This window comes from Aspergillus chevalieri, chromosome 2 (genome assembly GCF_016861735.1).
Source record: "Aspergillus chevalieri M1 DNA, chromosome 2, nearly complete sequence".
Lineage (NCBI taxonomy): Eukaryota > Fungi > Ascomycota > Eurotiomycetes > Eurotiales > Aspergillaceae > Aspergillus > Aspergillus chevalieri.
Genome location: NC_057363.1, coordinates 2,004,938 through 2,029,675, shown reverse-complemented (window position 1 = coordinate 2,029,675; position 24,738 = coordinate 2,004,938). Strand labels below are relative to the sequence as shown.

The 24,738-nt window shown below is 49.6% G+C and overlaps 9 protein-coding genes across 9 annotated transcripts; 5 read left to right on the top strand and 4 right to left on the bottom strand.

Annotated features, from left to right (window-relative positions):
• Nucleotides 1-804: 804 nt before the first annotated feature.
• ACHE_20705A (putative Ras GTPase activating protein) lies at nucleotides 805-6,258 on the top strand (the record flags this gene model as incomplete). Its single annotated transcript, XM_043285037.1, has 3 exons — nucleotides 805-4,978; nucleotides 5,031-5,309; nucleotides 5,369-6,258. The coding sequence occupies 3 exons, from the start codon at nucleotides 805-807 to the stop codon at nucleotides 6,256-6,258; spliced, it is 5,343 nt and encodes a 1,780-aa protein (XP_043133769.1).
• Nucleotides 6,259-6,903: 645 nt separating this feature from the next.
• On the top strand, nucleotides 6,904-8,855 carry ENT3 (ENTH domain-containing protein; the record flags this gene model as incomplete). Its single annotated transcript, XM_043285036.1, has 5 exons — nucleotides 6,904-6,979; nucleotides 7,050-7,081; nucleotides 7,196-7,275; nucleotides 7,338-7,419; nucleotides 7,488-8,855. The coding sequence occupies 5 exons, from the start codon at nucleotides 6,904-6,906 to the stop codon at nucleotides 8,853-8,855; spliced, it is 1,638 nt and encodes a 545-aa protein (XP_043133768.1).
• An 820-nt stretch (nucleotides 8,856-9,675) lies between these two features.
• Nucleotides 9,676-10,589, top strand: ACHE_20703A (uncharacterized protein; the record flags this gene model as incomplete). The annotated part of the gene is made up of 4 exons (XM_043285035.1): nucleotides 9,676-9,784; nucleotides 9,868-9,911; nucleotides 9,980-10,078; nucleotides 10,158-10,589. The coding sequence occupies 4 exons, from the start codon at nucleotides 9,676-9,678 to the stop codon at nucleotides 10,587-10,589; spliced, it is 684 nt and encodes a 227-aa protein (XP_043133767.1).
• Nucleotides 10,590-10,808: 219 nt separating this feature from the next.
• On the bottom strand, nucleotides 10,809-11,831 carry ACHE_20702S (RTA1 domain-containing protein; the record flags this gene model as incomplete). The annotated part of the gene is made up of 3 exons (XM_043285034.1): nucleotides 10,809-11,296; nucleotides 11,352-11,594; nucleotides 11,657-11,831. The coding sequence occupies 3 exons, from the start codon at nucleotides 11,829-11,831 to the stop codon at nucleotides 10,809-10,811; spliced, it is 906 nt and encodes a 301-aa protein (XP_043133766.1).
• An 894-nt stretch (nucleotides 11,832-12,725) lies between these two features.
• ACHE_20701S (putative alpha-L-rhamnosidase C) lies at nucleotides 12,726-15,212 on the bottom strand (the record flags this gene model as incomplete). Its single annotated transcript, XM_043285033.1, has 2 exons — nucleotides 12,726-14,864; nucleotides 14,919-15,212. The coding sequence occupies 2 exons, from the start codon at nucleotides 15,210-15,212 to the stop codon at nucleotides 12,726-12,728; spliced, it is 2,433 nt and encodes an 810-aa protein (XP_043133765.1).
• Nucleotides 15,213-16,119: 907 nt separating this feature from the next.
• ACHE_20700A (uncharacterized protein) lies at nucleotides 16,120-17,295 on the top strand (the record flags this gene model as incomplete). The annotated part of the gene is made up of 1 exon (XM_043285032.1): nucleotides 16,120-17,295. One exon carries the CDS (start codon nucleotides 16,120-16,122, stop codon nucleotides 17,293-17,295), a length of 1,176 nt encoding a protein of 391 aa, XP_043133764.1.
• Nucleotides 17,296-18,788: 1,493 nt separating this feature from the next.
• On the top strand, nucleotides 18,789-19,354 carry ACHE_20699A (uncharacterized protein; the record flags this gene model as incomplete). The annotated part of the gene is made up of 2 exons (XM_043285031.1): nucleotides 18,789-18,884; nucleotides 18,998-19,354. 2 exons carry the CDS (start codon nucleotides 18,789-18,791, stop codon nucleotides 19,352-19,354), a joined length of 453 nt encoding a protein of 150 aa, XP_043133763.1.
• A 368-nt stretch (nucleotides 19,355-19,722) lies between these two features.
• ACHE_20698S (uncharacterized protein) lies at nucleotides 19,723-21,043 on the bottom strand (the record flags this gene model as incomplete). The annotated part of the gene is made up of 3 exons (XM_043285029.1): nucleotides 19,723-20,295; nucleotides 20,354-20,828; nucleotides 20,889-21,043. 3 exons carry the CDS (start codon nucleotides 21,041-21,043, stop codon nucleotides 19,723-19,725), a joined length of 1,203 nt encoding a protein of 400 aa, XP_043133762.1.
• A 1,057-nt stretch (nucleotides 21,044-22,100) lies between these two features.
• ACHE_20697S (uncharacterized protein) lies at nucleotides 22,101-23,678 on the bottom strand (the record flags this gene model as incomplete). The annotated part of the gene is made up of 1 exon (XM_043285028.1): nucleotides 22,101-23,678. The coding sequence occupies one exon, from the start codon at nucleotides 23,676-23,678 to the stop codon at nucleotides 22,101-22,103; it is 1,578 nt and encodes a 525-aa protein (XP_043133761.1).
• Nucleotides 23,679-24,738: the final 1,060 nt, after the last annotated feature.

The window sequence follows — 24,738 nt, the reverse complement described above, 5'->3', positions numbered from 1 at the left end:
TTGTTTCTTTTTCTGCCCAAGCTCGATCTGCTCAGTAAACAACCGGGTTTGGCCCGTGAATCGGCAATAGAGAGTGGAGCGGATCTGAGTTCAGCCAGCACCGGCACCAAGTATGTACTAGCAGATACAAGTACAGAATACTATCAAACACGATGAAAATACTCCGTAGTGTATGAACGTGCTCAGATCTTGATCTTCAATTAGAATCAGAATGTTCAAAGTAACAATGCTATTCTTGTGGCTTAGAAAATAAAATAAAATGACGATGAGATAAGCAACAGCCACTGTGGCGTCACATGATACACACGCTAAGCCTGATCGGGAGATTTGTTTTCCTGGGCAACGACGACCCTTCCTTCTCCCCCGCCAGGCACGGGCTGCAAGTCACGTTTCTCGATCGATAGTCATCCTTTCTGCTTCCTTTCAGTCGTCTTTTTTATTTTCCGCTGAGATCCTTCACATCCACTGGACCAGATATTCAAGAACTAGTGTGGGATAATTTGAACCGGACGGGATTCGATCACCCATCTCTCGTTTGCCCGTTTCTATATCAACCCGATTTCTGCCCTACAGGCAATGAAATCTCGCCCTTGATCCCCGTCCAGCAACCACATTCCATCGCAGAAAGAAAACAATCCTGACCGACAAACAGTACCAACAGCAACAACGGCAGCATTTTCCGTGCAACCGCACTGCTTCTTCGGTTGGGAAGCAGGTATGCGGCCAATTGAAAACGAGACCTACCACCAATCTCCTTCGGTTGTCGCATTCTTGTTTACGACGGAACGGTGCCAGTAATCAGCGATGTCTTCCAATTCGTTCTCCCTCAAACGAACCCAGACGGACCTCCCTTCCCATGCCCCCGGTCCGGCCCGACATGGCTCCGATGCTTCTACTTCCTCGTCCATCTATTCCCTGTCGTCCAATTCGTTCGTCCCGAGTCGCACAAGTACCGTTTCCTCCAGTGCTTCGATAGGTTCGCATCCTAGCATTGGTCATCGACGAGGAAAGAGTGAGGTCAATAACACTGTGGCCACCGGGACCATGACGGCTAGTGATGGTTCGTACAAGGCCAGTCGAGCCAATGCCGGAGCCACATACGAGAACATCCGTCGTTCGTTGCGACCATTGCCCCAGGTGCCCAATGTCTCAGCTGTCCCAAAGAAGGATAATGTACCGCGACATGCGCGGAGTTATACTGTCGACGATACAAAGTATTGGAAGGAGAACCGGCCCGCGGCCCCAGATTGCGGTGACATCAATCGCCAGGAAAACGTGCCTCCCGAGGGAAAGGAGCTTCTTGCTCCTCAACCACCTCCACATGGAGACTCATCACGTCCCTGGTCCCCTCAAGCCCTCGTGCCGCATAACCGACCGCCTCATTTGAAACCGCACCATGGGCACAGCCTATCGAACCCGGCCCCGATCACAACCACCTTGACTGCGCCAGACCTCGAGACCTTTCAAAAATCATCCACTGGCCATCTACGGACGCTTTCCAAGTTCGCAAAAACCGGGGAAAGCGAGGAGTTGGCGCTCGGGAGCTCCACAGCATCAGTGGTTGGCTTGCATGGGAGGCGACGCTTAAAGCGCGCTGATTCCGTTGCACCAACATCCAGCGCACTTGCAGCCCGCAAAAAGAATACATCAGCATGGACCGCTGGTAATTGGATGGACAAGCAACGGCAGTTTCTTCAGGCGTACGAGTACCTGTGCCATATTGGAGAAGCTAAAGAGTGGATCGAAGAGGTTATTCAAAAGCAGATCCCGCCCATTGTCCAGCTGGAAGAAGCCCTGCGGGATGGTGTCACGCTGGCGGAAATCGTCCAAGCGATGTACCCCAATCGGTCACTGCGAATCTTTAGACACCCGAGGTTGCAGTATCGTCATTCAGATAACATCGCGCTATTTTTCCGTCTCCTGGATGAGATTGAATTGCCAGAGCTGTTCCGATTTGAGCTTATCGACCTCTATGAGAAGAAGAATATTCCCAAGGTCATCCACTGCATCCATGCGCTATCATGGCTACTGTTCAAGAATGGTATGCTCGACTTTCGTATGGACAACCTTGTCGGTCAACTTGAGTTCGAGCACCACGAACTGGAGCAAACACAGAAGGGTCTCGACAAATCAGGCGTCAGCATGCCTAGTTTCGCGGGCATAGCTGGAAACTTTGGTGTAGAACCCGAACCTAAACCGGAGCCCGAGGAATCGGAAGAGGAGCGGATCCAGCGGGAACTGGGTGAGAATGAGACCGCAATCAGTGACTTCCAAGCCCAGATTCGAGGCGCAATGTGTCGACTGATGCTCGGCAACGTGATGAATGACTTGTGGGATTTCGAGCCCTTGCTCGTCGATCTGCAGGCGAGATTGCGTGGTGACTGGGCCCGACAGATTGCTCACTACAGACTTGATATGCGAAAATTCGCCATCAGTTTGCAGGCAGTCTGCCGAGGATTTCTTGTTCGCTCTCAGCAACAGGATGACAAGGGTCTCTGGGAGGCCAAGGAACAAGATATCCTGCAGTTGCAGTCTCTCATACGCGCAGCCAAGGCACGAGCTGAGGTGAAACACATTCAGACCAGCATGCAAAAGGCAGCCCCAGGCATTAAACAGATTCAGGCGGCGCTGAGGGGAGCTCTTCAGCGCAAGTACGTTTGCGACATTTACGATGACACTCGAGACGAGGAACCGAACGTCACGCTGTTGCAGGCTGCTATTCGCGGAGCATTGTTACGAAACCACGTTTCCAACGAGTATGAAGCTACGCGAGCTGCCGAGAAAGATATCACCGCGTTGCAGGCCATCATCAGAGGTGCCTTGCACCGAAACCACGTCTCGATCGAGTACGAAGCCCTTCGTGAGGCGGAAAGTCAAGTTATGTCGCTGCAAGCTATCATTCGAGGTGTCCAGCAGCGTAAACAGGTCGGTGCTCAGCACGCTGCGATCGAGAGTTCCCAAGAGGATGCCGTTCCGCTCCAGGCGGTTATTCGAGGAATGTTGATTCGTGGATCCGTGGCGCACACCAAGGCCCAACTCGACCAAGAAATCCCCTCTATCGTCTCCATCCAGGCCAGCGCACGAGCTCTCGCTGTTAGAAACCACAAGTCTCAGCTGGCAAAGGCGCTCCAAAAGACAGAAGAGCAATGCGTCGCTCTGCAGGCTATGGTACGCGGTGCCGCTACCAGAGAGAACCTTGACTCTCTTCGGGATGCCTTGGCACAGCATACCACTTCTGTTGTCGAGCTTCAGAGTTTCTCTCGGGCCGTCGCCGTCAGGCAGTTCTTGGATTCTCAACGAGAAGCCTTGAAGGCAGAGAATGAGCCCATTTTGGAGCTTCAATCATTCATCCGAGGGGCTCTGCTTCGGAAGCGACTGGAGGATGATGCAGACGAACTTCGCGAGGAGGAGCACATGATTGTGAATCTCCAGGCTCTCTCTCGGGCGGCTCTCCTGAGAATCGAAGTTGGCGGGATCCTCGAGCAGCTTGAAGACTCTGAGCATGAGATCATCAACCTGCAGGCACTGACAAGAGCCATGTTGGTACGCCTGGAAGTTGGTCAGATGTTATCAGATCTTGAGGCCGATGAGGATATTATTACCGACATGCAAGCACGCCTGCGGGGTCACATTGTCCGGTTACGATTCGAAGAAAAGCGTCGCTATTACCGGGCGAATATGGAGAAAGTCGTTAAAGCGCAGAGCGTTGTACGAGGACGTATTCAGGGCCAAGCGTACAAGAGCCTTACCAGCGGAAAGAATCCTCCTGTTGGGACGGTGAAGGGCTTTGTCCACCTTTTGAACGACAGCGACTTCGATTTTGACGAGGAAATTGAGTTTGAGCGGCTGCGAAAGGTGGTCGTGCAACAGGTTCGGCAGAACGAACTTGCCGAACAGTACATCAGTCAACTCGACATCAAGATCGCCCTACTGGTGAAGAACAAGATCACACTGGATGAAGTCGTCAAGCACCAGAAGCACTTCGGAGGCCACATCGGAAGCCTGCTGCCGAACACGGAGATTTCGTCAACCGACCCGTTCGATCTCAAGGCCTTGAACAAAGCCTCGAGAAAGAAGCTTGAGCACTACCAGGTGCTTTTCTTCCTTCTTCAGACCCAATCACAATATCTCGCGCGCCTGTTCCGACGGCTGCGTGAGGTGAACACACCGGAGAAGGAATATGAGAGAATAAGGCATTTGATGATGGGACTGTTTGGTTACTCCCAAAAGAGACGCGAGGAATACTATCTCGTCAAGCTACTTGCCCGATCGGCTCGTGAAGAAATCGAGAGCTTCGGCTCGCTCCATGAATACTTGCGCTGCAACTCTTTCTGGAACAAGCTTTTCGCCTCCTACATGAAGTCGCCCCGTGACCGAAAATTCCTGCGCGAGGTCCTTGGTTCAGTGGTGAGGGAGCATATCGTCGAGAACCAAACCTTAGATCTGGAAAGCGACCCGATCCAGATCTACCGCTCGTCCATCAACAATGAAGAGCTCCAAACCGGCCGGAGGAGCCGCCGTCGACCAGATATTCCTCGTGAGGAAGCGATTAGGGATCCAGAGACCCGGGCTACGTTCATTCAACACCTTCAGGACCTTCGTGACATCGCCGACCAGTTCTTTGCCCACTTTGAAGAGGTCCTGTACCGTATGCCATTTGGTGTCCGCTATATCGCGAAGGAGATGTACGAAAGTCTCCTGTCCCGGTTTTCTAGCGAGGACCCCGGGTTCATTCTCCAGGCGGTTGGGTACTGGGTGTGGAAGAACTATTTCCAGCCTGCGGTGCTCGAACCAGAACGTTATGGAGTGATTGACCGGGGAATGACCCAGGAGCAGAAGCGGAATCTGTCCGAAATCGCAAAGGTTGTTGCGCAGGTGGCCTCTGGAAGGCTTTTCGGAGCAGAGAACGTCTATCTCCAGCCTTTGAACAGCTACATTGGAGATTCGATTCAACGCCTAGGCCTCATTTGGGGCGATGGTGAGTTTCCTTCTATCTTCCCTTGTTTCTATCCTTTGCTAATACCGCCTAGTGATATCCGTGCAAGATGCAGAGTCATACTTTGACATTGATGAATTCAACGACCTTTACGCCAAGACGAAGCCTACATTGTACATCAAGATGTCCGATATTTTCTCAATCCACCAGCTTGTGGCTTCAGAGGTTAACCACATCTGCTCGAACCCTGATGATATCCTCAAAGAAGTCGTCCGTGAACTTGGAAATGTCAAGACCAATGAGAATGAGCTGATGAGCGTCAATTCGTCTGAAATCAACCTGACCTTGGTGCCAAAACTTGCGCAGATCGAAGGTAAGCACTCATCCTGTATACGCACGGATGACTCAATGCTGATTCACATTTGTCTGTAGACCCCGAAGGGGATGTCAAGGCTCTGTTCATGGAAACAAAGCGATGCATCCTCTACATCATTCGTGTCCAGACAGGTGCCAATCTGATGGATATCATGGTCAAGCAGCCCACCGTGGAGGATGAGGAACGATGGATGACGTTGGTTCGCGACGAACTGAGCACTCATAATACTCCCCGGAGCCCATATGCCGAGGCCAACTCTTTGGTTGATATCGGATCAATGACTTACTCGGAACTCAAAGGCACCGCCCTGGAGAACATCCTCCGGCTTGAACGAACCGGCAAGATCCGACGTGACAACCACTACCAGGACCTTCTCAATGCTATCGCCATCGATATCCGAACGAAGCACCGTCGGAGAATCCAAAGAGAGCGTGAAATCGAAAGCGCTCGCCTCACGACAGCCCGTCTCAATGACCAGGCCCATTGGCTGGACCAGCAGCTCAAGACATACAACGACTACATTGAGCAGGCGATGATCACGTTACAGAACAAGAAGGGCAAGAGGCGCTTCTTGATGCCATTCACCAAGCAGTGGGATCACCAGCGCGAGCTTCAGAAGTCTGGCAAGGTGTTCAAGTTCGGATCCTACAAGTACTCCGCCCGCAACCTGGCAGACAGGGGCGTGCTGGTGCACTGGAAGGGCTACACCGAGCGACAGTGGGATCGTGTTGACCTCACCATCTCGAGTAACGAAGTTGGTGTGTTCACTATCGACGGTAGCAGCGGCCCCATGATGGTTCCTGGAGCGAACGCGCAGGTGCCGTTGGATGACTTGCTGCAAGCACAGTTCAACAACATGCAGTTCCTGGACTTCTTCGATGGGCATCTACGTGTCAACGTCAATCTCTTCTTGCATTTGATCATGAGAAAGTTCTATAACGAGTAAGCCTGTTTCTGTCGGCTGCTCACATGTATTTTCTTGTTTTCTTCCTGCTTCTTTCTTTCTTCGGTTCTTTAAGATATCCCCGTTCATCTTTCTTGTTCTTGTTCCTGTCCTTGTTCCAGCTATCCGGGCATGCGGGCGCAGTGTCGCCTTGTTGTTCCGGCGTTATGAGACGTGTTTGTTCGAGTACCCCAGTTTGTGTTCTCGTTGTCGTGCTATTCCGATGGGAGGTTTCCTATTGTGTTCGCCCTGTGTCATGTTATCTGCATGTTTTAATGCGATTTCCCGTGATGATTGTGTGTATGATTTCGACGAGTCTTCTTTGTATGTATTTACCCGAGTAGTGTCTACTATACTATCTTTACATTCGACACGGAGCTGCAATTCTTATTAAGAACACAGTCAAGTAGAGCGTAGAAAAATGACTTTGTATTCATGGCGACGGCTCAGGGGCAGCCGCCACGTGACCGCGCTGCCCGGGTTGGGCCGATGCCATGTGTCTCGCTGGACTGGCAATCAATACAAACAACGTCTCTCGTCCCTCTCCTCCCTTCACGACTTCAAGGATATTTCCATTCTCTTAATTTATATGTTCTCTTTAACACACCTATTACAGACAGCGTACGAGACTTCCTATTTCCCTGTGCCATGGACAGCCTAAAGGAGCAGGTCAGCAACCTGACCTTGTATGATATCAAGGCGGGAGTCCGCAAAGTACAAAACGGTAAGCCCTCTTAGGTAGCATATTCCGCTAATTTTTGGTATGCTGCTTGCTAACGAACTACTGTCTACAGCTGTCATGAACTATACCGAAATGGAGTCGAAGGTATGTCGCTGTCGCTGTTCCTTTTCCTCGGTGTCCCCGCTGATTCCGGAGTTCCCTTCCCCGGAGAATGCCAGATGTGTTGGTTGAGGTGTGGCTTACATATTCTCTGGATAGGTTCGAGAAGCGACGAATAATGAACCTTGGGGTGCCTCTACGACTTTGATGCAGGAGATTGCTAGTGGGACCCATAGCTAGTCAGTGGCCATGGTTCAGTTGAGCTTCGGGGAAAGCCCGTGTTGCTGACAGGTGCTTGCAGTCAATTGCTCAACGAGATTATGCCGATGATTTACAAGCGATTCACAGACAAAACCGCGGAGGAGTGGCGGCAAATTTACAAGGTGCGTTACGGAGTGTCGGGGAAACGTTCTGGTTGGATTTTTACTTATGAGATGTGTGTAACCGGCAGGGCCTCCAACTCCTCGAATTCCTCGTCAAGAACGGATCGGAACGAGTCGTCGATGATGCCCGATCGCACATGTCGCTCCTCCGCATGCTCCGCCAGTTCCACTATATCGACCAGAATGGGAAGGACCAGGGTATCAACGTGCGCAACCGCGCGTCGGAGTTGGTGAAGCTGCTTGGCGATGTCGATCTGATCCGTTCGGAGCGCAAGAAGGCCCGCGCCAACCGGAATAAGTTCAGTGGTTTCGAGGGTGGTATGGGCGTTGGGGGCGGCATGTCGAGTGCCCGCAACAGCAGGTACGGGGGCTTTGGCAGTGACAGTATGTCATTTGGTGGGTACAGCGGGGGTGTTTATGGTGACGGCGGTGGATTTGGAGGTGGAGCGAGTGACTTCCAGGACTATGGCCGTCGGGGTGGTAACCAGTTCGAGGAGTATGATGAGTACGATGAGGCAGATGCGGCTCCCGCGACACGACGTGCGGCGAGTCCTCCGCGCGCAAAAGCAAAACAGGCCGAACCTCCGAAACCGAAAGAGCCCGAGCCGGATCTGCTCGGCGACGATGACACCCCTGCCACGACGTCTACTGCTGCTGGCAAGCAGCCTGCAACTGGCGGTGGTCTTGATATTCTTGACTCTCAACCTGCGGGCGCGGACGATGACGAGTTTGATGACTTCCAGTCTGCCACCCCGGCGCCTGCACCGGCAGCACCGGCATCGTCGAACCAGTTCGGGATTCCTCCCCCGTCGTCTACCGTGAGCACAACGTCGACCACGCAGTTCGCTGCCCCCAAGCCAGTGTCCGGATCTCAGGGCGTAAACCTGAACGGCATCGTCGGATTCACTTCGATGACTCCCACCCCCGCCTCGAGCATCGCATCCCCAACATCCTCCGCCGGCAACGCCACAATGCAACCCCTGCAACAACAGAAGCCCCTCCAGCCCAAGCCCACGGGCTACCAAGCCGCCACCCCGAACTACTTCACCTCCGTGTCCACCAATGCCAACCAGCCCCCCGCCGGCGGCCTGGGCCACCGACCAGGCATGTCCTCCGTCTCCTCGCTCACATCCGCCACCTCATCCTCTGCTGCCGGTCCCAAGCCCGCCGCCGCTGCGTCCAAACCTTCGGGTGGAGACGCCTTCGGTTCGTTGTGGTCAAGTGCTAGTGCCAAGGCCGGCGTCCAGAAGTCAAACTCGACGGCGAGCAAGGGACCGAATTTGGCGAGTATGGCCAAGGAGAAGGCTAGTGCTGGTATCTGGGGCACGCCTGCTGCGTCGCCTTCACCTTCTTTCGGGCAGTCTCAGCCTCAGCAGCAGACTCAGCAGGGGAGTTCAAAGACTGGTAGTTCGGGGTTGGATGACTTGCTCGGTTAACTTTTAGGACTGGGCGAGGAAAAAGGTGTCGTAATATGTTTTCTTTTCGTCACATTTCTGTCTAATATCTAAATTTCTTTTTCTTTAAGCAATTGTGTGGGCTATCTGGGCAAATGCCAAAGATGGTTCTCTTCCTTTCTGTCTCTCTCTCTCTCTCTCTCTTATATCTCTCTCTTATCTCTCTCTATGTGTTGTATTAGCATCTGTCGGCAATTTGTACTTATTTTCACTTTCTCGCTCCGTGGTTCATACATATCAAAAGATCTCGTGTACGTTCTTCTGGACATAAATAACTTGGCTGCGGTGCAAGATGTCGGTATTTAACTCTTGCAGTGATTTGACTATAAGAATCCACGATGATGTGCTAGCTCGTATTACACTAAAAGCAGATCCTCAAAATCTCCTCTACTCTACCTAAGGCTCTATCCCTGATCTCTAGAGTCCCAACATCCGTTATCCACGCCGGCAGCACTCCATGCTCGTATTTCCCCTGCTTCTAGGGCCTTGGCGGCACGGAATTGAACACCGCCAACGTCACTCTTTTGCTGTAAAGAGAATAAACGGGATATGGCATGTAGCAACGGTCCAATGATGTCTTATGATTTACTAGGACAGCCGCTCTGGCTCTTCAGCCTCGCCGAGAGAGGTTGTGACTGATGGGCGGGGAGGTGGTTGTGGTTGCGCGATTCTAATGCTGTGCTGTGCCGTGCTTTTTTTTTTTTTTTTTGCCCTTTCCCTACTACCCCTCTTTTCCTTTTCCCTTCATCCTTTGATTCCTCTTGTCCTTCCTCCTTTCCCTGCGAAGTAAATGTAGTCCACCATGAACATGATGGACGAGGACTTAGGGCTTCTCTTCCCCCGGCAATCCTCTGGTACCTGCTCAGCGGGGTCAATAGCTGAGGAGGCAACGTGTGTACCAGAATCAACATGCTAGTTTCCACACCATCCTTTCTTATCCTTTCTAAGACACCATTGGACCTGGACTAAGCTAACACACTGGTTATCCACATAGGCGACGGCGCCATCTTCCCGAATCAATGCGGCACAGGGTCAGAGGTAGGCTTTACGTTTTACACCCAACTTCAGGTTGATATTGGTGGTGAGGCCTGACTGCATAATGCTAGTGCTGCTTCATCAGACCATGCAGCGTCTCCGAAGGGAGCGGGATGTGCAAGAATGATACGCGCGATGCGTGCGGTGGGGTGTTCTATACGGGGGATATAGTACGTCTCTTCTCTTCCATGTATCATTCATACAGAGTCAAGAGTTAAAGAGCGCTAACTTTTTCTTGTTGAATTATAGTCCAAGGCCCCCTGTCCCGGCGATTCTACCATCCGCTGCTGCGTCACGTTCGAGAATATGAACAACGGTACCAACGGAGATGGTTCTTCAAACTCGAGCGACTCGTCATCGAGCGGCCTCACCAGCTCACAAATCGGAGGTATAGTCGGTGGTGTGGTAGGCGGTGTTATCGTCCTTGCTGCGCTATTCTTGGTATTTTCTTTTGGATATTGGAGAAAGCGGCAACGGGATCGTCAGATTCCCGTCGAAATACCAAGCGGTAGGGATAGAAAAGAGGAAGAAAACAGTGGTCAAGGCAGATTCATGAGTGAGGTTGAGGCCAGGGAGGTAGGGGAGTTGGATGCGGGGAATGAGAGGCGGGAGTTAGATGAGCATGGGCAGGCTGTGTATGAGCTTGAGGGGGTATCGCCTGTTGATGGGCGAAAACGATGATGAATGCTGGATTACGATGTGGTTCTGTATTTTCGTTAAGTTGTCTGTGGCTCTGGGTAAGTGCTAATATCTCTAATTATAATTGGACACTTGTTGGAATGTACTAGTTATATTGACGATTGGAAATACTGAAGAAGAAATAGTCCTATAAATTGAAACCAACAGCTGAAGGAGTAAAACGATCCGACCAAATTGACATAGTAACACCAAAAGAAAGAACTACTTCCACTCATAACGGCCCTCCTCCAACGGCAATGTATCCGACGCAGCAGACCCAGACACAGTTCGCTCCCACCGTGCCCCCTGTTGACCCGACAAAAAAGACCCGGGAAATACCATCCCCAGAATAGCCCCCATCAAAACCATCAAAGCCCCATCAAAAACATACAGCAGGGACTCCGTTTTCATAATGTACCCATCATTCCCCTGCACGAATTCAATAACACGGAAAACAGACCGCACCAGAATCAGCACACAGGCACCATAGAGTGTCCACATGAGCGTCTGCCAGGAGAACCGGCCGCTCTGGGACTCCACGGCTTTTGAGATCTTGTATGCTGATGCGGATTCGGTAACGCGCCAATGGAAGAGAAACGCAACAAACATGAAGAAACCGAAGAAAAGGAGTTGAATGGCAAGACCAGCGATGACGATGTACTCGCCGCTTTGCATAGCTTCTGCTGAGCCTGCGGCCATGTACCCGCCTCCTACATAATAATGTAAGTCAATCGTCCTGATGAGGGAGAAAGGAGGAGAACGCACCACCACACTGCAGCACAAACGAGATGATATCCCCGGCAACGAAGATCTTGGTTAACCACTTAACGCGAACAATTGATGCCGACTCCGCTCCCATTTCCCGGATAAGTCGTCCTAGCGTCATGTAGATAGATGCAGCAAATAGCGGAGGTGCGACTAGGATGAGCATTGTCTGGACGATATAGGGGCCGAGGGCTAGAGTGTCGAAGTGTGAAAATATGCGTGCGATGTAGCCTGCTGCTTCGACTATGAGTTTGACAGGTTAGTGATTAGATACTCAAAAATGGATATTGGGGGGCAGAACTAACAGATAAGACCGATAATGAATGGAATGAAGAAGTATGCCCTCTCTCGAACCAGTCGATAGGCATGGAAGACAGCCAGGAACCCGAATGCTACAGCCATGACAACAGCAGCGGGAATTGAAGGAGTGTATCTGTAAAGCGCAAAAGTGACGGCGCCATCGCTGCTTGAGTCGGCCATATTCTGTATAGAGGGGTAGGATGAGAACAATGTAGTTGGATGAACGGCCACGATGGGGAGGATGTTATATCAAACTTGTGGTAGACGGGATTATTTATTATCTATTCTCCGGTAATTATTTTTACTTTATCTTCCTCTCCTTTTGCCTTTTAAAATTCTTAGAACGAAAGAACTGGCGTGAAACCGCGGTCCTGGGGCAGGATACGAGTATACGAGCGGTAGATACGAACACGAAGCCCTACGGCCAGGATCCGGGTCGGGACCCACGGTACAGAAATAGTACTTGCGAATCACTTGATAAAATTTTCAATACCATGATATCCTAATTCGGCATGAACTCCTGATCCAGACATTGTTTCTCCGTCCTCTAGCACGCGTTGCTGGGACGTGCGTGGCTTTGTTCTGCGAAGGGCTAGAAGGAAAAACGGGGAGTACGAGTGGACGAGTGTACGATGCCAGAGGTCAAACGGTAGATGGACAACGGTAAAGAAAGATTGATGTAGAGACTTATAATATAGAAGGGCGACATGGCCACATCACAACTAATCGCATCAAAAAAGCATTTATTTAGAACGTCCCATATAGCTACAAAAACAGCAGGCATCTAGTTTGAGTACAAATGGACCAGGCATCGCATTCAATCTTGGGTGCAGAGGCTGTACACAAGGTATCTGATTTGGTTACATCGAGCGAGGAAGTAATAGTGAGTAAAACTGAATTATAGATATAATACAACAATAATTCCTGATAAATTGCATAAATATACAATTGCAGTTGTTCCAATCTATTAAAAACGTATTACAAAAGAGAGAAAAGAGAGCGTAAGAAAATGAAAGCTCAACCGAAAACGAAATCAGAGCAAATGACTGCTATTCTACATCCAGGGAACCAAGTCTATTCCACTTGCTCAAAAGTGAAACGACCGCCCTTCATAACAAAAGAACCATCCTGTTCGAAGTCATGACCAGAAGCCTTGTACTTGCTCAAGGCCTTCCGCAACGAACTGGGAAGGTGGACGGTTCCATTCGTCCCCTCCGGAGCAGTCACATCCATATGCAGCAAGTCACTACCATCAAACCGCCAATGCGCCTTGATCTTGCCCTGAGGAACGGGATACTCCCCCTTTGCCCAATCGAGGCCAAGAGTTTGAGGCTGAACTTTCCATTCTCCAAAACCAGGGCTCACCGGCTGAATACCAAGAACATACCGACTCAAGTCAGCCGTGGGCCCGGAGCTCCAAGCATGGCACAATGAAGTGGAATCACCAAGTCCAGGAGTCCCGTCAATATCCAACGTCTCCCACATACATCCTGTATAGTTGGCGCGGTTCGGGTCACTCATGGGTCCCCAGACTGTGTGAAGGAGATGCCGGGCTGTGTTGCTATCGTTGGCGTGGAAAGCAGCCTTTAGATGATAGCCGGAAGCGTATGGGCTAATCTTGCGTGCCCAGCCATGTGCTGCGCTGGCGTTGGAGAATGGCAGGGCTCCGGATGGCACGTATAGCTCGCGCGCTAGAGTAGAAAGAATGGTGCTTGCGCCGTGACTGCTGGTAGTATCGCTGAGGATGGCGAGGGCGTTGGCCTCTTGGGAGAGGGAGTCTTTGTAGGTATCGGAAAGGTAATAGGCTTGGAGATCGTTGCTCCAGAGGTGCTCGTTGATTGCGTCTTGGAGATGCTGCAGTCGCTGCGCATACAAGGTTGTATTCCGCCCCGCATCGGCCATGAGCGGAAGCCATTGTTTCAAGGAATACGCGTAAATGAGATTGAACTTGGAGACCACACCACTTAGAGAAGGATCGTAATAGTTCCAGTCACCTCCCATAGTCGGATTCGAAATGTTGAACAGCCCATTTGAAAGTGTCTGCGAGTGAGCCCAGTCGAGCATCCGGATAGCACTGGGTGTCCAACGGTCTAAAAACTCGGTATCTCCCGTTTGCTCGTAGTAGTGCGCCATAGCGCCGACAAGACTGAAGGAATAGCCAATTAAGCCAGTGATGTTCGCCTGCGGTCCTGAGGCACGGGGAGCCTGCTGGATTTTGACATTTGGCACAAAGAATCCGGGAGGCATTTGAAAGGATCCCAAGAGCGTGATAGAGCCGTTGATGAATTCAAGCCCACCAGTACTTGCAAAAGCACTGCTGGCAGCGATATCGAGATCTCCTGCGTAGGCGATACGATCACGTCTGGAGCCGTCAACGCTGACAGGTAGAGGATTTGTTCCAAGCAGGAAATCTTGCAGAGCGGATTTGTTGGTCAAGGAAGAGGAATACATTTGTTTCCCAGAGGAGGCGAGGGAAACGTTAGTGAATAATGCCGAGTGACCCCAAGATGCACCCAGGCCAAAAGAGCCAAAGAAGACCGAAGTCTGTGAGAAGCGTAGCACCGAGGAGCCATCAATCTGAATCGAAACCTGAGTAGAATTCACCATGCTACGAACAGTATGCCACTTGCTGAGTTCGACGGATGGCGGCAAGGGCGCAAAGGCGAGCGGTGCGGTCCCAAGCTCCGATGAACCAGCGTGCGCAGAGATGGACGAGTTGGCGACGTTGACGAAGATATAGATGCCCTCCCCAAGAGTGTCACTAAGAACGGTAAACCCGAATCCATTTGAAATTGGCTTTACAGAGAATTCAAGATCGTAGGAAGTCAGCATAGTTGCGTAATCTGCTGCAAACGGTTGAGGAGCGAGACTGTCGACGAAAGCTCCCTGGTCGGTGATGACCCAGAAGTTGGGCACACTTTGTGCTGGTAGTTCGTTGAGCTGGATGGTACGAGCACCAGTATTCCAGATGTTGTTGAGCACAGGGTCGGAGCAATTGAAAGATCCCGGAGCAGTGGCAAGAGAAGTGTGGGACAAAGAAGGCTTGATTCCGACACCGGACAGCTCGAGCTCTCCAGCGCTGGATAGGTTGAGTTTCTGATAACGTAGGCCGCCTTGAACTAATCTATTGGTGTAAGACGATTGGTTGGCGATATCGTACCGATTAACCCGGTAGGTATCCATAGCAGCTGCCAGCGAGAGAGGTCCATCACTCTATACATGGTCAATATACCATCCGAGCTGACTGAATCATAGATAGAAACTCACCATATGAGAATCCAACATAGTACGAGTTTCGCTATAGCTCATCTCAAAGACAGACGTGTTTCCGGATCTCCGAGTAACATTGAAGGTAGGGTGTCCTTCCACATCCTTCCCATAGTCCAGAATGATGACAGAGGGTGTGGTGCCGTCGGAGCTAAGCTTGAACACATGATTTTCGTTGACAGTAATACCAGATCCAGTCGAGTCTGCGTAGGTCACTGGTCTATAAGCTGAAGTGCAGCTGTCTGCAAGCCCTATGGAGGCCAGGAGCCATGCAGCATGATATTTCCATCGCATCTTGGAAGCGCGCCGGATGTAGGGTAAGTAAAAACTGAAGAGGTTGGTTTAAACTTCGAATGCATCCTGATCAATATCGGCAATAGTATATATAACTATGTCTTTTTTTTTTTTTTTGGGGGGGGGGTGTGGGTACGACAAAATGACAAAACGACAAAACGAGAACACGAGCATACGAATGAGCGGGAATGCAAGAATACGAGAATACGAGGGTGCGAACACATGAACCCACGAAATGGGCACCTTTTCGCCTTCTTGCCCCTGTACCAAGAATACACATCCATTACTACGAATAATAACCGCCGGAACCAAACATCTACCACTTGTGCGTACAGCGTCCATACAGTCACATGACCCGCTGACGTAATGGAGTCTGAGCCAATCCGATGAAGTACATCATACTGTAATTTGACCATAATCTCCAGATAATCTGCGAGTACGAGATATGTCCGATTCGCAATCCCCGGAAAGTGCCGTACAGACAAGTGCCTCAAAATCACGTGGCAAACAAAGGCATCGCGCAAGCCATACCAAGTCTCGTAATGGCTGTCATACCTGTAAACTGCGTCGAGTGAAGGTATGTACATGGTACATGTACTGCCGAATGGGACCTGCAGGCATCATGTGATCTAATTGTTCTCAGTGTGATGAAGTACGTCCTGTCTGTGGCGCGTGCTCCTTGCGTGGTTCTCGATGCGAATACCCGAATCCATCACGGCCTGTTGAGGCGAAAGCCGAATCAAGAAGAGCAATCCCTTATCGTCGTAATACGGCCCGTTTCCAGGCTTCCGATTCCGCTCCCGCAGATGATCAACGTGGAGATAGCCCTGCGCTTGGTGCATCCCTGCAGCCGTTGGATTTCCAGCTGACCAGTCCATCGACCGCCACGCCACCCGGAAGCTTGAATATGAAAGACCTGAGACTCATGCAGCATTTTCTCCGACGAACATGCAATCAGATGAGCTTTGACCATAAGCGAATACTGGTCTGGCAACAGGTTATTCCGGATTTGGCAGCGAAGGAAGGGTTTTTGATGCATCTGCTCCTCGCATTGGCGGGTATGCATCTTCTGCTAGACCGGTTACCCACGGGGGAAAGTAATAAAGAGGCCAGTGTTGATGAATACCCGGAAGCAGACCCCATCAAACTTTCTGATATTGTCGAACATCACCAGAAAGGCCTACAAGGACTTAGTGCGGCATTGACGACTTTGTCACCCGTCACGGCGGAATTTATATGCTGCGGTTCGACCCTGCTTGTCGGCTTTGCCTTTGCTTCATTAAGGGTCCGGAATCTAGACGGGTTCGGGCAACCGCATGAGCAAACGGATAATGGATGCTTACAGTTGGATTGGCTCCATTTGATCCGTGGCTTAACAAGTATCATAACCCAGCAATGGCCTACTTTGAAGACGGGCAGATTACGCTCTCTACTATACTACCGCCATGCGAATCATGACTGGAAGGGTATTGCGCCTTCATCTCCAACCCGGTTTTTCCCTCGTCTGAAGCATTGCTCACAGCGGCTGTCAAGGTTCGTTTACGGTGCTAGCACAGCACTCGCAGCTCTTCGCGACTTCATGGACTCCTTGAAATCGCTATACGGTACACGAAGCGAGAGCAGTACTAGTGCCACTCCGAGCTCCCAACTCTCGCCAACTGATTATCTCTATCCTTACGATGAGCTTTTCCGCGCCCAAGACGCCGCCATCGACATCCTTGAAGACATGTATATGCGCATCTTACATATCCTAGAATTCACGATAAGTGAGCGGGGCATCCCCGTCCATCTAGATATGCAGGCAGACCTTGAAGACACAGCTGTTGCTTCTTGGCCTAATCTACTGTCGAACACTTTTCTTGCTTCCCTCAATGTCGATGGGGAGATGGGAATCGGGTCGGTTGAAGGAGGGTCCTATGCGATCCTTGCTCATTTTTATCTAATCTTTACTCTCTATGAGGATTTTTGGTATCTCAAGGGCTCTTTTGAGAGGGAGATTGCGGTTATTGATGGTCTAATCAAGAGGGTTGGGAATGGGCATTTGGCTTCGTTGATGCGATGGCCAATGGAAGTTTTGTCCTAGCAATGGACAATCCTGCTTCGGTTGATATGTATGATGTTAGATGACCTTCTTTAACAATTATCTAATCAATGAATCTAAGATTTTTATTTCTATTTTTTCACTATAATTCAGCTCTTTCTTTTCATATATCCAGGCGTTGAATTATGTACATCATCTGAGACAACATTGTATCCCTGGTTCGACATATAAGGAAATATCTCTTTTACCGACCCAGTGAAAAGACTAAAGCCTGCAAGCACCTACTGGAGCGACGTAGAGAAATTACCTGATTGACGCAGCAATAAATTGCTGGTGTCCGGATCCACGAAGATGATTTGGGATCAATAGTGGTGAAAATGGAAACCCAAGGCTTCGATACCAGCAGACAATTTATATTTCATGGTATCTACTGATTGTCAATTTCCATTGGATGTTGGTCGGCAGGTGTAAGCGGTCCTATCGGGCCTATCGGTATATTCGACTTTATGGTTGAGCAGCACTTGAACAGGACCGAGTTCGCCTTAATTCGCGTAATGTTGAGGAGCTATTTCAGCATTTTCAAATTGTCACTAACTGTATTCTGAACGGCACACAAAGTATATGCCATAGTTAAGAAGTGAGGCCACCGCACTGTCACGGGTTCGGTCTTGTAGATACCAACGAAATGATATTCCTGTCTAAACTAGTATAGAATTCGACGAGAATATCGAACCTGGACAAGAAAAGAGAAGAAGAAAGCTTATTTACATGAAGAGGTTTGTAAGGGTTGTACGGCGTCGCTAAGCAGTCGTTCATCTTAATTGCTTGTATGGCATCGTTTGCCATGTTGACGTTGTTTGTCGATAAAGGCGCTGCGCTGAGCTGCCACAAGCCACATTCCATGTGACAATGCTCAAGGAGAGAGGAAGATCAATAGTGCATACAATACTCAGACATAAGCTGAACATTCACTCCACACCGTGATCATTGTCTAGCTTCCAGATAAGAATGAGGCCAACCACAGAGATTAATGTATAAATAAACATGCTGATAATACAGGAAGATGGTATATATATGTGACTGTGATGGAGGTAATCATTATAAAGACAATCTCTGCTGCACCCAAGTTCATTTGCATCAGAAGTGCCCAAATAGTCAAGTCCATACAGGGAGAAATAAGGACAAATAGTTGTAATGCCACCATTTCACAGGTTATTGCAAAAGGAATTTAGGATTTAAAACCAAGTATGGGGATCAATAAGGGCCTCTCAGGCTTGGTTCCACTTGTAAAAGCCAGTGTCTAGTACCCCAGCCTTGTTCTTCAATGTCTGTTGTTATTATGGGATTGTCGTACGATCCCGTACGAACCCTCAGGATATGCCTTGGCACTACGGTCAGAGGCCGCAAACCGCCGCCATGACTGCCGCTGTTTCCTTGTACGCGACCATCGCTTCACAACCTCGTGGGCACCCGCAGCGGAACCGACTGCGTTTGTCATTTACGGCGAAACACAGCAATTGGATCTTCCGCTAAAGATGGCGGGAAATAGCAACATCAACCCCATCATTGCCATCGCAGGAAAGGGCTCTCAATACGTGGAGAGCCTCGTTTATGAGAGCAAAGGCGACACGGTAATCAATTATCGTGACGGAGCAGAGGCAACGGTCAAGAAAATGAAAAGTGGCCTTGGGCAAACCGGTCACACTACTGTGCAGCACGCACTTGAGCTGTTGTCATTTCACAGGGCGCAGAGGTCTTGAAGCAATCGGCCACCCCCGGCGGACAGATTGACTTTGTACTGCCCAATGACCTAGAAGTATCGCCGGCGATCAAATCGATTACTTCCATTGGATCCGTGCATAATCAACCTGAGTTCGAGGATAACCAGGAACTTGGATTTGTTTTCTCTCGATATTTTACCCGGGCGTTGAACTCTGGCAATCTCTCCGGTCATCCCTGCGAAGTTAGGCCGCGCGGCCTGGAGGGTGTTGAAGAAGTCTTGAAAGATTTGAAAGCCGGAAGGACAAGCGCTACCAAGTTCATTTTTCGTATTGCGGATGCACAGGGAGTTATTTTGATGTCGATCAAATTCAGGTTGTAGAAACCGAGTCGTCTGGGAAGTTGACAATAGGTCGCGGATCTCAGATCAATATCGTTCCTCAGAAATGAATGTTCATATACTTCAGTAACTGCCAATATCATTGGCGATTGTAGAGTCAGGGGGCTTATTTTCATAAACTACCAAAGCATAGAAAGCTTCACGGGCCCCTCAAATAGTTCGTTCCATCGATGTTGCACCGAGAATTTGTGACCAGCAATCTGGTAATGAAAGGGAAAGGATTAACAATGGTCAATGACAGCATTTTGTAGAAAAATTGCAGACCAAAAGGATGCTTGTACAAGATGAAACGATCACTAGAGCTATTCCGATATCCAAAAAATTGATGATTAAAGACCATTTCGTGGTCCTCACTCTGTAAAATGCTGATACTCGACCGCCCGCAAAGGCTCTGCAGACTTGGAAATCCATTCGTCTTCTCTGGTGTCACGTAGCTTGTTATATTCCACATCCTCTGTGATAGCAGCGAGCCATTCATGCTTGGTTATAGCGTTCCACAGAGGATCATTCTTCGGTAAAGGAAACTGCAGCTCGGCTGCTTCGAGTCCCTGACTTGCGACACCAGTGGCACCTCTCTTCCGGTTGACACGGTTGCCCAGGGTCTTCCAAACTTTGTATAGGGCGAGATCAAACCGTTTTACTTCCTCAATACTTACCCAAACATATGATGGCAGTTCATCTTCTTGAAATCGCGCAAGCATGTTTGGGTAATAAAACATGCCTAGCCTTTTGCAACTCAGGACGAGAGACTCGAGGAGATCGGTGTCCGCAGACGGGAGAGTAGGCCTCAGATCCAAACCAACGTGGACGTCACCTTTGTGTATCATAGAAAAAATTATGTGCAGTAGGATGGCCTGATATGTGGGGATCCGCCAAGTACACGAGCTGCATGCATTTTCTGCGACCGAAGCGTCCCATCTATCCTACGGGTCCCATGTCAGTAAAGGAGTTCTGATCTGGGGCATGGCTATATTGACGCACCTTCTGTTGAAGTATGGCTACATTCAGCATTTTATGGAGGTCGATTGCTACGGACTGCGCGCTCTGTTCCCCACTAACCCAGAGGCCAATGGCAACCATTGCTTGCAACAGGAGAGGGGTTTCACTGAGTACATTGAACGATCCTTGGTGGATAAATGGCCAATGGGGATGGAATAACTCAAAATACAATTGAAGGGCCTGGCGTTCTTTCTCATTGCAATGTAGTTGGGAGGAAAATGAACTATTGGGCGGCAGAGTCGGCGTTCGATGTATCCACTTATCCGAAGATTCAGCGCCGGCCACCTCATCCTGGTTCATAAGAGAGCAAAAGATCTTGCGGCGTAGGCACTCGCTACATGGGGCCCCTCCTTCACATCGAGACTTCATGCCCCGGCAGTTTGCACAGGCTTGCCGTACGCGACGTATGGGCTCGTTGATTTTGTGGTTCCGTCGCACATGCCGACGAAGAGTGTCACTGGACATGGAAAGCATGAAAATGGTTTCACGGCAGATCAGCACCGACCATCTTGCTTACCTCCGTCCGAAATCATGACCGCAGATTGAACAATGGAATGGCTGCCGCTGGTTGTGTTGCGCCTCGTGGCGACTCAGATGCTCTTTGCGTCGGTAGGTTGCATTGCAGCCTGGATGTTGGCATGCAAATTGTCTTTTCGAAACTGAATGGTCCATTGTGAAAGGAGATTAGTGGATCATTCAACCGTCCCATCTAGACACATTGCTGAAAGAGTGTCTGCAGCATGACAGTATGAAGCGGCAAAATTCTTGGGTTGGGAATTGCTAAGGACACCCCCCAGGTTACAGGTAAGCCGCCCCTTGGAGAAGGTCGGGTGCCCCCAAACTGATCATGTGATTAGGCTAGCGGATCACATGTCCGGTACCACTTATATTTTTAATTACAGCGCACGTAGGCTTTTCAATACATAACAGACTTTATTTACTCCCAGCTAAGCAAATGTGGTGTAAGTACTTTTAAACCAGTTAATAACTACTTATCAGATAATATTTAGAGCATCTCACTATTAATATTTTGTAACCTTGCCCGCCTTTCCATAAGCTCTAGCTCTTTTTCCTCATTTTGAAGTATAAGTTGTGACGGTTAGCGGGGCCCCAGAAACGGCTCCCATTGAACCATCCTTCTGCCGAGTCCTACCGCCTGCCGTCGACGGGAATACTATTGCCATTTGCGGTATGGCGTCAGCGCCGCCTCTCGCGCTGCTTTTAGGCTGCTCACTGATGAGGATCTATCGGACAAATAGTGAGCCCGATTACCGAGACCAGGGGATCTTTATATAGGTCGGTGTTTACATAACGTAGTCGGTAAGCGAGTCGGCCACGTAAGCGAGTCGGCCACCTCCGAGCTATGTTGAGAAACAGACCTACTTTAAACTCCCGAAAAATGCATTTATATATAAAAACTAATTACTGCTGCGACTAGGACAATGAGTTCTTTTATGTCCCAAAACATTGCAATCAGAACACCGTGGTGGCGCCCGTACATGTGGTTGAGATGTAGATGGTGCGGTCTCTGTAATGGGCCGAAGCCTTGCTATCTAATATATAGATATGTACAAAAGAACTCGTTGGGGAAAGGAAAGAAAGAAAGAAAGACACGCTGGCGGTGGATTTATATACTCGTGATCAGGTGATCTACGATCACCTGACTTCGGCACGCTCTTGTGAACAGCTTCAATCGAGAACCATTTATGGTTCGAGGTGCCTTTCGGGCCTAGCCCGTTACAGTCTCCATCTGTATAGTATCTTCAGCTTCCTGGGCCTCATTCCTCCGCTGCATAAGGTCTATGCCTTCTTGGATAGACAGGCCACCTGTATGAGCTATCTGTCGCTTGGATCGCTTCTTTTGTTGCCGCTTTTTCTCATGTGCAGCTTGTAAATCCTGGACTTCTTTGGTGAGAAGGATTGCGGTATTCATGTGGATTTCACATCCTTTGACAAGCCGGTTTATTGCATCATTTACTGGGCTCGGAGGACTCTCTGTACGCTGCCCTAGAAGCTTCTTGATTGTAGATGCCTGCTTCTCTAGTTGCTTGAGATTGTGGGGTGTTTTAGGTGCTGAATCGGTAGATCGGCTGCCTGGTGGTGTAGGAGTCTTAAGCTGTATATTAAGCTTCTCAAGCACTCGTTCTGGATTAAATGGGACCAATCCAGCTGCTGCAAAGCTGTTTTTGATATTCTCAGTCTTAAAGACTTCTGTACGGGCTTGTGGATAGGCCTCAAGAAAGTCAAGTTTGTCAATATGGTTGAAGTTGCGCCGTGCCTTATTCTCAACCAAACGGCCATATGCCTTCTTCAAAGGCGCGAAACAGCCCACATCAAGAGGTTGTAGAAGGTGCGATGAATGTGCTGGCATGCAGATTGGTATAATATCATTTTGATTGCATATTTCATCAAATTGAGGTGTTAAATGACTTCCATGGCCATCAAGAATCAGGAGGCGGTATTTTCCAGTCATACGGCCATTTGTAGCTGGAATAAAGGTATTTCGAAGCCATTGTAGTCCGATTTGATCAGTTGTCCATCCGTTATCACTGACTTCAATCCTCCAGTCCTTTGGCAAGGCCTCATCTTGATACCATCCCTCAATATGGACCTTCCCTTTGAAGATAATGCATGGTGGTAGAGCCCATCCTGTAGAGTTGATACACTCGATAGATGTAACCCATTCCCGGTTTCCTGGCTGTACAAGAAAGGGCCGGCCAGTCATCTCTGCTCTGGTAACTACTTTAGCAGTAGCTATAAGGCCCATTGCATATCCTGTCTCATCAAAGTTGTAGATATCTTCAAGCGCAATCCCATGTTGCATGATAGTAATTTGCACCCGATCAAACCACTCCTTGATGATTTTGGGGTCTTCACACTCAGCACGTTGGTAGTTATAGCGTCGGGAAAATCGGGATTTAAGCATGTCATGGCGTTTGATAAAGTTATAGACCCATTTATCTCCAACAGTTGTTGTAGTTGTATGGCCCCGCTTTGAGAGTAGAATATTAGCCATTTCCTGAATATGAGCTGGTCGGGGAGCTGCTCCACGTCGATCAAGTGATAGTATCCATTGTACAAGCGATTCCTCTTCATTTTGAGTCATTTTATGATTATTTGCGCGTGTCTCATCCCGATATGTCTTTCCGCGTAGCCGGTCTTGGAGAGTAGAGCGTGGCACATTATAAACACGTGCTGCTTCACGAATATTGGATATTTCATTATTGTTTAAAGCAGATATTGCAAGGAGCATCCTCCCCTCCTGCTCAACTGAATTTTTTGATTTGGTATGCGATTTTGGTGGCATGGTATTGGTTTGAAGTGCTTCAATCATATTATGACTCGTGAAATCGGAGATGTGGCCGACTCGCTTACGTGGCCGACTCGCTTACCGACTACGTTACTGTGTCATACATACAATAATGCCGCCTGTCACCAGGCGCTCGGCCAGAGGCCACGCCTCAGGCGGTCCCCGCTACGGGGATAGCCCCCGGGAACAAGGCTTAGCCGCGCTAGTGAAAGCCCGCGAACACCGAAAACTCGAAAAGCCAGATAATCAGATGGAGGGAGGCACAGGCGAGCCAAATGCCTCACCTCCACCCCCAACACCTCTGTTCATGGACTATGAAATGGCAACCCAGACGCCATCAGCTATGCTGGAGCCACAATGCCCAAGCAAACAACTCGAATTTGAGCTCCGAAAAAACGCCAGCATCGCCCTACAAGCCCGAGCCAAAAAAGCAGAAGAGGAAGACAAGGAGATACTGGAGTTCCTCAACATACTGGACAAGAAGCTCTCCTCTATGAAACAGAAAAACCTCCCCAGGGCCTCCTCTTTTGGCAAGGCCCTCCAAACCTTTGCGCACAACTACTTCACCCAACCTGGTGCCAATGCAAATAACCAAGGCCACACAGCCAACCCAGGCCCAGCTAGCCCCCCCAAAACGTATGCAAACGCTATCCCCACGCCCAAACCGAACAACACTACTGGAAAAAAACTTGTTGTCTCAGCCCCTAAGCCAGCAAGACCTCTTTGCCTTTTCCTTCGACTCCCAACAGACCACCCTGCCCAACATGCCAGCCCGCACGCGGCTCTACAAAAGCTTCGCAGTAGCCTAGATCCAGCAGTCACTGACGCCATCAAGGAAATACAACATGTTCCCACAGGGATCGCTATTGGGCCTAAAGATGTCCAAAGTGCAGAGATCCTACTTGACAATAAGGATGATATACAACAGGTAATTCAAGGCTCTAATGCTGAGCTAGAACAGAGATGGGCAATCTTTGTCATTCCCGGTGCCATCAAACAATACATTGGCTATGATACCTCTATTGTCACTGTAACAGAGCAAGCAGCAAAGGAAGAA